The following is a 12,282-nucleotide window of genomic DNA, read 5'->3' as shown; positions in this document are numbered from 1 at the left end:
CTGAGGCGAGACTTGTGCAACTTCGTGTGGAGAAGCTATGGCTGCGGCAGTCTTGGTAGTCAGCTCATAAACCGTAGCAATACGCTGGACGTCTTCTAAAGAAGGGTTACTCTGCTTGACAGCGTCAAAACGTATTTTGTCTTCAGGAGTATGTAAAATTATCATGTCCCGAATGAGAGAATCAGTGTAGGATGAACCACAACCGTCCTTGGAGCAGATGAACTGGCAGGGTTTAGCTAGACCACGCAATTCAGTTATCCATTCAGTATGTGTCTGATGGGGTTGCTTTCTGCTCTGAAAAAATTTATAGCGAGCAGCCACTATGTGAGGAGCTTTGGCATAGTGTTCCGTGAGACGGGCTAAGAGCTGCGTGAAGGGTACCTCAGATAAGTGTTCTTCTGGACTTAATTTACGTAGTAATTCACACGTAGCATTGCCAACCGAACTAAGAAATAGTGCGCGGCGGCGTTGATCATCTGTGACAGAATGGCAGATGAAATGCTGTTGCAAGCGGGCTAAATAAACTGACCATTCTTCCTTAGCCGGGTCAAAAGCAGAGAACGGAGGAATAGCTGATGGCTGTGTAGAGACAGAAATAGCTTGAATAGCCTGAATTAATGCTGCCTGTTGTTGTTGCATAAACTGTTGTTGTTGCTGCTGTAAGGCTTGGAAGACCGTAGCGAGTTGTTCCGCAGTAGCCAGTGCGAGATGCGTGCAAGAAATAGTAAGGTAAGCTGTGTGTCAGAACTGGTTGGAGTGTCGTTGTTGTTTAGCACGTCGCCGTAGAGTTGACAACTGGGGCCCGTTGAATTGCAGTGTTGGCTTCGTGTGTACCTCGTCGCTATAGAGTTGGCAACTGGGACCGAAGAATTGTAGTTTGTTGCTTTTTTACCTCGTCGCCATAGAGTTGGCGACTGGGGCCGATGAATTGTAGTGTCGCTTTTTTACCTCGTCGCCATAGAGTTGGCGACTGGGGCCGATGAAGTGTAGTGTCGCTTTTTTACCTCGTCGCCATAGAGTTGTGTTGTAACCAAGGTTGAAGTTTACAGAACACAACTTTTATTGCTTCACTTTATGATATTTACACAAATAACTGAAATTTATTTTGAAGCAAAAAGGAATATTGAATCTTGAGAAAAGTCTGTCTTTATACAATATGTACAGGTTTGCAGTCTTTATATACACTTCTATCTTGAAAAGATAGTCTTTGTGAATTGACACGTTGATAGTCGAGAACTATCTGGCACACTAACATAAATGTCATGAGAGTCCTTGTTTGTTGAAGTGCCTGAATTCCTAAAAAGCAAGTTCAATTGATTGAAGAAATTCCACCTAGCGAAACTAAGGGAGCTTGCATAAGTTAGGGAATGAAAATGGCTTGTAAAAGAATTACGGAACATAGGCAGCGGAAACAGGTAAGGGAGCGGTGACCAGAGGTGAAACCTCGTACTGCCAGAAATTCAGTCCACCTGGTCGAAGCACATTTTCAAGAGGAGTAGCCTCCGTGCTCGACGTAGGGTGTATTCTGGAGCTGGACACCGGGGCAAGTGGGCAAGTGAGCAGGCAGGGAGCTCCTATTTATAGTACACTCGATGGTCAGGCACGCGCACTGAGGGCTGCGCGTCGAAGCTAGCAGAATGATACACAGGCGCGCGTGCAGCTGGCTGGCGGAGCGAGAAGTGAGCGCCGGACATACAACAGTTAGACATTTATTTTTTTTACTTCTTTCGATTGCATCGTCAAACAGGTTTTTGGCACTTCCCTCAGGGCACTGTATAGTCACCGGACTTTCAGGCAGGAATCGAAACTGCTTTTTCTTAACACAAATTTAGTATTGTAATATTATTATATACGATTGTGTTATCAAGTAATACCAATATAGTTGGTCCACTATTGGACATTATAAATTCTCCAACTAACTCATTCTTGGTTGCCAGCGTTTCGCCCCAGTATGCTAAATTGGGCTCATCAGTTGGTAAATAGCACACCTACCAAGACGCATGGCTAGTGCATAGGCTACTTGGAGCCACCGGCAGTGCCAATGCACTATGAGAGACTTTGTCTCATTTTTAAAAACTGATGCCTGCCTGGCTATCAGAATATATAGATGTTGTTTCCCATAGGGAACGTGAAATATTTGTCCCGATTGAGTAAATTTATGATACCGATATAGTTATCTACTATTGGACATTATAAATTTTCCAGCTAACTCATTCCTGGTTGCCAATGTTTCGCCCCATTGTGCTAAATTGGGCTCATCAGTTGGTAAATAGCACACCAACCAAGACGCACGGCTATTTCATACCGTGGAGGTCACTGGTATTATAAATTTACTCATTCGAGACAAATATTTCAGGTTCCCTATGGGGATCAACATCTATGTCATATGTTATCAAGACCAGAACAGATGTTGCATCTTACAAACATAAAGCCGTGGGAGGTTTTGGGATTTGCTATTACTGTTCCGGTCCTAATACAAGACTGGGAATTTTATGTTTTTCTGTTAAAATGTTATAAAAACTGCTGTCATTTTATTTGCGCACGTTACTCATACTGGCTTGTACAGTGCGCGAACTTTCCAGTTGAGCTCAAGGTCACGAATAAACATATTTTCTGAAGTTTTGATGATATTTTTTCTCTTTCCATTAAGATTGTGATTAGTGATGGGCAGAATTGAATTGAAATTTTGAGAATCGATACTTGCATTCAAAACCATATTCTCGAGTTCAACATAACATTTAAAAGTCGATGTAAGCCTAATTTATGTGGTACAAAATTTCCAGAAACTGACCACGAACAGTATACCAGAGACCAAATTACAATGGAAGATTTTTAAAAAAGGGCTTTCGCCATCATGTTGGGTGCTTTTATATGTGATGTGCTTTTTTTAAAGTTTAGATTACAGAATTTAGATTACAGATTAAAGAAAAGCAGCTCGATTTGTTCTGAGTGATTTCCGACAAAAGAGTAGCGTTACAAAAATGTTGCAATGTTTGGGTTGGGAAGAATTGAGAGAAAGAAGAAGAGCTGCTCGACTAAGTGGTATGTTCCGAGCTGTCAGCGGAGAGATGGCGTGGAATGACATTAGTAGACGAATAAGTTTGAATGGCATTTATAAAAGTAGGAAAGATCACAATATGAAGATAAAGTTGGAATTCAAGAGGACAAACTGGGGCAAATATTCATTTATAGGAAGGAGAGTTAGGGATTGGAATAACTTACCAAGGGAGATGTTCCATAAATTTCCAATTTCTTTGAAATCATTTCGGAAAAGGCTAGGAAAGCAACAGATAGGGAATCTGCCACCTGGGCGACTGCCCTAAATGCAGATCAGTATTGATTGATTGATTGATTGATTGATTAAAAACTACCTAATTGTGGTCGGTTGTTGTTTGGCTTGGCGTTATCGGTATTAGATTTTTGAAGAGTTTGGCTGATCAAAGAAGTTCTGACGGGAAACTGACAAAGTATCCCCAGTAAAACTAAATGCAAGATTTTGAGAATTTTAACTTGTGCCAGTTAATTAATGTTTAAACCCGGCCCCGCAGTCTAACTTGCCTGCCTCTCACGTAGAGGGCGTGGGTTTGATTCCCGGCCAGGTCAGGCATTTTTACCTGGATATGAGGGCTGATTCCACGTTCACTCAACCTACGATTATCTTTAATACATTGACGACCGGCCCCGGAGATCTCCGTAGTAGTGCGGCCAGGGGTTGTTGACGGGCCCTGGAGATCTCCGTTTTTACGCACGGGCATTGTTTGTAGCTTGTTGTGCTATATGTTGGCTATAATTTTAACTGCTTTCAATCATGTCATGGAGTAGAGGGAGTGTAGATTTTAATGTTGATGTATTTTTGTTATTGTACGGTCTTTGTAGCCGTGGAAACTTCGTATATAAACGGGTGATCTTACGCGCCAAGAATCAATGTATAAGATGGCGCGCCGATATTGTGATTAATTATGTACAGACTGGTCATAATAGGTATCGAGTGACAGTAAATTACCGGGCGAGTTGGCCGTGCTCGTAGAGGCGCGCGGCTGCGAGCTTGCATCTGGGAGATGTAGGTTCGAATCCCACTGTCGGCAGCCCTGAAAATGGTTTTCCGTGGTTTCCCATTTTCACACCAGGCAAATGCTGGGGCTGTTCCTTAATTAAGGCCACGGCCGCTTCCTTTCAACTCCTAGGCCTATCCTATCCCATCGTCGCCATAAGACCTATCTGTGTCGGTGCGACGTAAAACCCCTAGCAAAAAAAGAGTGACAGTAAATTAGATATTTCTAATGATTAATGGCTAACACTAAATGGGGAGTAGCCGTAAAGAGAAATCCTTGCATACTTGAAAACAACGAGTATACGAATGGCACAAATACTGCATTCACACTACACTGTTTTTAGGAAGACTAGTGAATGGAGCCCCAAACGTTATTGCTTTGACAAGTATCACAGCGTACAGACTACGAAGCAACCTAGTGAATACATATTCCAAATTTGAGGTCGATATCTTGAATACATTTTGAGTTACAGTAGTTTGAGTGCAGCATTGTCATTTTTTTTCTTGGAGGCTTGAACCATCCGGTCTACATGGGGTAGCTGCTTCTGTTTGGGGCCCGTCATCAATGTGTCAATTGAGGAGCTATCGAATGGTGAGATGGCGATCCAGGTCTAGAGAGCCAGGAATAACAGCTGAGAGGATTCAATACACTGACCATGCATCACCTTGTAATCTGCAGGCCTTCGGGCTGAGCAGCAGTCGCTTGGTAGGTGAAGGTCCATTGGGGCTGTCGTTTTGTTTGGTTTGGTTTAGGAGCATTTGTAAGATTATAATTATACATGTTTCATTTTTGTGATGTTTAGCCATATTGTTGATGGTTCATTTGTTCTTGGATTTCCCGTGGTGTGCGGTTTTGTACATGATCCCTCCAAAAACGGAGAATCGAGGTTCCACTGTATAAGTTGACTGATATATTAATAATAATAATAATGTTATTTGTTTAACGTCCCACTAACTACTTTTTAAGGTCTTCGGAGACGCCGAAGTGCCGGAATTTAGTCCCACAGGAGTTCTTTTACGTGCCAGTAAATCTACCGACACGGGGCTGTCGTATTTGAGCACCTTCAAATACCACCGGACTGAGCCAGGATCGAACCTGCCAAGTTGGGGTTAGAAGGCCAGCGCCTTAACCGTCTGAGCCACTCAGCCCGGCGACTGATATATTATCAGTGTTTATGATTTAAGAAAGTTAACATTGCTCGTTATCCTTCCTTATGTTAAAAAAAGAGAAAAAACAACTTTTCTAACACGTTCATCCCATCATGCACCACTGGTTATACACGATTTTTGAAAATTACCGTTCAAAAATTGCTTTGTATTTAGCATTGCATTCCTTAAAAAGACGACATTGAATTTTTACACGAACAACGTTGTTTTCCACATGAAACCCCTTGATCAAAAGTCAGTTTGCATATTATAACAGTTTTAGAAACATTTTACGGACTTTATTTTGTGCACCGCCAGTGGCGCACAATGGCATTTGGTAATCATGCGGCAGTCTCATGGCGTCATGTGCCACCAGTGGTACATGCAATTTCATGGTCGTTGAAGTAAATTTTAAAGCTTTGTAATTTTCAAAAACTGCTTGCACGAGTGCAACAACTCCCATAAGCAATCAGTAGAATGCTCTTTCGGTGTATGTGTGCACCCCTCATGTTCGAAAAATATTGAAATAATTTACAGTTTGTAGTTGACGATTTGCATTGTTGCCTGTAGCATAAAACGGTATGTTTTTCTGGCCTTGTTTTAGAAAGAGTAAAACCATATTCCTATTTTGGGCATTTGTTCTCTTTCCCAAAGAAAAATGTACTGATCTAACAATCCTTCGTATGGAAATGAAGTTATAAAAAGAACTATGCGGAAGGGACTGATTTACCAGACTTTGATTTGCAACTGCTTTCTTTTCTTAAACATTTTATATTTTGTCAAACCTGTATAATCTTGCATTGGAATTTAATAAGTCAACCTTATTATTATAACTATACACAATTTTGTAACCTTACAACATGTTTAAGTAGACAAATTGCTATGTTTTCATAATTAAAGGAGGTTATTGAATGACAGTTATTTACAAGTTTTTTTGTGCACCAATTTTTGTTATATCATGTGCTATTGGTGGTACACAATATATAAAGTCCTCATAAAGCCAAATCATTACTTTATTTCCTTGCATAAAACGCCGACTGCAATATAAAGCAGCATGTATCTTGAACCACATTATGCGCCACCGTTGGTGCACGTCAGAATTTTGAGAACTTGGTGATTGTTCACCGACGGGATGAACGTGTTAACTTGCTCAGTATCATTCATCATTTTGAAACATAATGATGGCGACATAAGTTGAGTTGGGAGAAGACCTGTTCTGGCTCGTAAGACATGAAGGAACACACGAAAAAAATACGGGCTCTGCATCTCATCTTAGAGGACATGACATTTGTGACTCTAGAAAAGGTATTTGGCAAGATTAATTAGACCAAGCTATTTGAGATTCTGAGGGTAATCAGGATCAGTATACAAAAATGAAACTTTAGTGGTAAGAATTGAGGGCTATGAAAAAGAAGCAGCTATCCTGGAAGGAGTGAGGCAGGGTTGTACTTTTACCCCTCTACTTTTCTTTGTTTACATACAACAGGCGGTAAAGAAATATCAAAGAGGAACATGGGAAAGGAAGTCAAAAGTCTGAGATTTGCTGATAATATGGTTATTTTACTGAGTGCAGATGATGTGTGGAAAAGGTTTTGGGCCATGTAGCTGTGAGATTGCTTTTGGGGGAGGGTTGGTTCAAGCCCCACTCTCGTCAGCCCTGAAGATGGTTTTCCGTAGTTTCCCATTATCTTACCAGGAAAATGCTGGGGCTGTACCTTAATCAAGGCCAGGGTAAAAAAAAAAAAAGATATATTCGTTTTATAGTGATATGTTACTTTGTTTATTAAATAAAGAAAATAATCACACACTAGCTACATAAACAACACAAAATGACTGCTGGTAGAGAGTTTTAACATTTCTGGTTCCAGAGTTAAAACAATATCACCACAATACTTTCAGCAGAGGTTCTGTTCATGTGCTTGTGTGTATTGAGTTTTTATGTCTTTATTTTTATCATTTTTATATCTTTAATTGATATGGTTTTCATATGCAGGGATGCTGATGGAATTGAACGAATGTCTTACAAAAATACCCAAGTCGGATTTTGTGAAGGAACACCTCAAATCGCTTCTGAGAGACTTTGCATCGCAGCGTAGCATCCAGTTCGGTCAACTGATGAAGCTGCTGAGGAGCCTACTAAGTGGCCTGAAGGTAAGTAACTTGAGGTCGTTCTTTGTAAAAATGTGTTCTTAAAGCACAGGAAGAGGCAAACCTAACGCGCCGGTGAATTCACAGGCTGGGGCAAGTCCCATTCACGTGGCCTCGCTGAAGAGAGCCGCATCACAATCCGCAAAAGTAATATGCAAGGCCTGTTCATCATAATAACCAAGCTTATCTGGAGCCTAGTTAGCTTTGTCTCCTTCATTTTGTTCCCTCTTCTATTAACTCTGTGTTCCCAACACTGTTTCCCCCTACGGAAGCAGACCTGGTAGGCAGTTTAGAGTCTCACACATAGTTACACCTGTGGTTACACTTTGATCTCTTCAGTTGACTGAAATCATCATGCTGTCAGGGTGAATTTCAGTTTCAGGAATAGATAAACATCTGCTGGGGGTAGACCAGATGAGTACAGTGGATGGGGAGGTACAGTTGTCTTTGTGTTCGTCAAAAATTCACGAACCAACAGCAATGCATGAGCTGGCACGTTATCGTGTTGGAGGCTCCAGGAGGTGTTTCTTCACTAGTCTGATCTTCTCTTTCTAACATTTCAAGACTTGGAGATAATACCAATAGCTTACCATTTATTTCTCAGGTAGGAATTTATGGTGCATAATACCATTGTGTGTCAAAAAAGCTCCATCAAGAACACATTCAAGCTGACCTGCCACACTTTTATCAGTCTTGACAATATTTCTCCAACCTCTGTATCTCTCTGCAAACTTTTTTCCCCAGTATGAAGGAGAAGCGATTATTATTCAGGAACATTCAGCAGTTGCAACACATACTCAACACACTGGCAAACTAACAGCTACTGAGAAACAACTAATTGTTTCAGAAATGCATAGCAAATGGCTACTTAATTAGGAAGGATTCCACTATACAGTGCCCCTTACCAGAAACCACAAAGATTTTGCCTTTGCATGGTATTTTCAAAGTATTTTTATTTCTTAACGATCAATTCGTCTAAAGAATCTCACTGAAGAAGTCCTTAAAGAGGGCAAAACATGTATGCTGAATATTATATTAAAACTAAAAAGTATTGACAGGGATGTTGGAGATAAAAGTAAGATCTGTAAGCTTCTTGTTCCAGGAGGGGCCCGGAGTTGCAGAGATGATGGAGATCCTCGGACCAGACAGTACTGCATCCAGAATTGAGTCGGCCATTGCGGTGCTGAAGTCCAGGAGAGAGAAGACAGAGATGTGTAAACAAGACTCGGCTGTATGAGTGCTCACTGGAAACAAAATGGAATAATGACCGGGATGTCACTTCATGTGCCAAGTTCGAGATGATCAGGTCCCCTCTCAGTTGTGATCTAAATGTATGATTGCAGGACTCGGATTTAGGAGGAAGAGAGAAAAGGAAACTCGTCACCCTATGCATTCAAACGCAGGTTGTTCCTCTTCACAGTCACAGTACATTAAAGTACATTATATCCACTGAAAGTCTTTTATTGGCAATACAATACCTGTGTTCAATGATTAAACAGAGTTTTAATTTTACGGACAACTCGTAGCCCCTATTAGTTTACTGTACTGCCATCTCTGCCAGAGGACATCACCATTTTTGTAAAAACTGACTGCAGTTTTACTCAGATACCGTGAAACTACGATTGATGGATTTGATTTTATTTACTTGTTTGTTTAGTGGCGACCCCACCGTAGTAATAGCCTATATATGATACGGCACTTCTATACTTGCCTAGGAAGAAAAAAAAAGGAATACCATAACAGATGAAGTTTGAGGGAAAGAGAGCAAGAGGGAGACCTAGAAAAAGGTGGATCGATTCAGTAAAGCAGAGTGCAAGAAGAGAAAACCTGGACTCGGACAAAATGATGGAAGAGGAATGGTGGAAGGCTGGAGGAATGTGGAGAAGTGCCATAAATACCCTCACCCGGCAGCAACTGGATAAGAGGAAAGGAGGAGGAGGATTATTTGTTTCTTAACCCTTGTAATGTGTAGAGGGCTGCTAATATGTGATTTTTTCTTTTCAAGCTGGCTAAGTATACAGGTTTATGAGGGTTTATGAGCTACGATTGTTCAGCTGAATGAGAAGTAATATGGCTGTAAAAATGCTCATACCAAGCCAGTTGAAATGCATCTGTAAAATAAACTTCACAGTGCTTCCACACAGATTTCTGTTAATTAAAGACGGAAAAGTACATTGAGCCTTTTCATTTTGATGTAGCAGTTATACTGTACTGTAATAATGAACCCTACACTATTTATTTTATTCGAAGAAGTACAAGATGATTTTGAAGAGTTGAATATTACAATGTAAGAAATTGCTAATAGAGAAAAGGTTTCTGAAGAACAATACGTATAAGACTTCAAATAAACAGTTTGTAATGAAACCAGTACATCATATCTGATGAAGAAAGGGCAGCCAGATCGGAAAGAATGAAGAGGTTTTGAGAAAGGAGGAAGATGATGTAAGCTAAATTCCCAGTTAATTCTTTGAAGGCTTAGATGTATATAGTTTAAGTGATTCAATGTGAGCATAAAATATGTATATAAATATTAGACATATTATTAAACTTTATTTACCAGGCGAGTTAGCCGTGCGGTCAGGGGCGCGCAGCTATAGGTCGCATCCGGGAGATAGTGGGTTCGAACCCCACTTTTGGCAGTCCTGAAGATGGTTTTCAGTGGTTTCCCATTTTCACACCAGGCAAATGCTGGGGCTGTACCTTAATTAAGACCACGGCCGCTTCCTTCCCATTCCTAGGTCTTTCCCGTCCCATCGTCGCCATAAGACCTGTGTCGGTGCGACGTAAAGCAAATAGAAAAAAAAATTAAACTTAATTTTATTGCCTAAACATTGTTTATTTTTGACTAAAGCTGTGAGTTTTCCTTATATGGAAACATGTTCCTAAATTTATTTTAGTTTTTCTTTATAATGGACATTTTTAAAATGCCCAAAGGCATCTGCTATTGAGAAGTTTCACTGTGTCGGTACTTGGGTAGTAGAATAACAAACAATGACAAAGGTAAGGAGGACATAAAATGAAGACTAGCATTGTGCGTAAGCAGTCATATTTTGTTTCTCAGTGTTTTATGTTTTCAATTAAATTTACTTACTTCAAACTTCGATAATGCATGTTACAAAGATATATTTGAAGAACTTTGTGTGGCTGTGGCATTGTGTGGAAGTGATACACGATCGATATCTGGTGCAGGAAGAGAACAGAATATGCAGAGCAAACTTCTCTGCGAAACGTAAAGAATTTCACCTTCTTTTCTTGACACAGCAAAAGCTATATCATGTCTAATTTTTTAAATAATTTACAATTTTTCTTTACATCGCACCAACACAGATGGGTCCTACGGCGATGAATTGATAGGAAGTGACCGTGGCATTGATTAAGATACAACTCTAGAATTTGCTTGGTGTGAAAATGGGGAAACCACGGAAAGCCATCCTCACGGTTTAAATCTAGGAATTTCATTTTTGTCCGTATTGAACAGAGAAAGGAAGAAAGAAAGGAAACTTAAAGGGGTCCACCTTTTCAATACAATAAATGTTATAGATTATTTATAACATATATTTACAACTTGGTACTAGTTTCGACGCTGTTTGGCGTCATCTTCAGCCAAAATGTGGGAAATAGGCTAGCATGTAGTCATTTATATTACACAAGGTGTTACATTAAACAATACACATCTTAAGAGGAGATAAAAACAGGGAAGAATATAGAAACAAAAATGAATCGTTGAGAAAGCAAAAGTAACCCTAACTACACATCTTGCTGTGCGAAAATATTCATCTTGAATGATTCTTGAATACAAAACGCACGCGCACACATTTCTGAAGAGCAAGCGGGCAGGAAAAAGTAAGGTGAAACCTTAAGAGTTCTTCTGAGAAGAGTTCATCATTTTTTCTATGTTCCGACTAACTAATGAAGTCTCCCTTGAGTTCCTGATAAACATACACAACAGGAAATTCTCCTTCACTCTCAACAATAGCTATAAAGACTAACGGTAAAATGCATTTTAAATATTGTGCAGAGACGTGAAAGCATGGTCATGAACATGATCTAACTTCTTCATTTAACCCAATTTTTTACACAAGGTGTTACATTAAACAATACACATCTTACGAGGAGATAAAAACAGAAAAAGCTATTTCTTCCATCCTCACGGTTGTCGACAGTGGGGTTCAAACCTACTATCTCCCCAGTTCAAGCTGGTCAATGTAAAACAGACTCTTATTAAAGAGATGGAAAGAAGGAAAAGTGCTGGGAAAGAAAGCCATAGAAAATCATACTTTGAGAACCTGAAGAACATGATTGAAGTACAGGAACTACGAGCAGGTGAAGAGAGCAGCAGACGAGAATGCTTGCAATGACAAGTCTTTAGTCGAGCCATAATAATGGAAATAATTATACATTTAGATTTTGATTACAAGCCTGCCCATAACAGCTTACAGAGCAGAAACTTGGAAAATGACAAAGAAGGATGAGTGTCGAATGCAGGCAGCCGAAATGAAGTTCTTGAGGAGTATGATACAAAAGTAAGAGAGACAACATAAGGATTGAGAAAATCCAGGAAGAAATTGGAGTGGAAAAAATAAATGATAGAATAGAGAAGATCCGACTAAGATGGTTTGGACACATAAAGCGAATTGTGTGATGAAAAAATGCCAAAAAGGTGATGGAAATGCAAATGCAAGGAAGGAGAGGCCGCGGACGACCACGATTGAAATGGAAGGACACAATCCAGCGCAGTATTACAGAAAGAAACCTGAACTGGGACACAGTGGTGGAAAGACTGAAGAAAGTGGAGAGGAACAATATTTGCCCCTACCCGGCTACTAATGGGAAATGATGATGATGATGAGGGAAAGTATTGGATGCACCCTTTGTGGTTGGAAAAAGGAAGGAAGTATGAAATATTTGGGGATTAATTTCCTTCCAGTGGTTTTCCA

General features: G+C 40.1%; 1 protein-coding gene across 1 annotated transcript in view; it reads left to right on the top strand.

Moving 5' to 3' along the window:
* GluRS-m (putative glutamate--tRNA ligase, mitochondrial) overlaps positions 1 to 9,880 on the top strand; it is a 38,137-nt gene extending 28,257 nt beyond the window's left edge. Inside the window, exons 8-9 of the mRNA XM_067158118.2 lie at positions 7,191 to 7,348; positions 8,448 to 9,880. Coding sequence (XP_067014219.2) covers positions 7,191 to 7,348; positions 8,448 to 8,582 — 293 coding nt within the window. The 3' untranslated portion in view covers positions 8,583 to 9,880. The remainder of the gene's footprint in view (positions 1 to 7,190; positions 7,349 to 8,447) is intronic.
* Positions 9,881 to 12,282: the final 2,402 nt, after the last annotated feature.

This window comes from Anabrus simplex, chromosome 14, assembly GCF_040414725.1.
Source record: "Anabrus simplex isolate iqAnaSimp1 chromosome 14, ASM4041472v1, whole genome shotgun sequence".
Lineage (NCBI taxonomy): Eukaryota > Metazoa > Arthropoda > Insecta > Orthoptera > Tettigoniidae > Anabrus > Anabrus simplex.
This window is presented reverse-complemented; position numbering and strand designations above follow the sequence as displayed.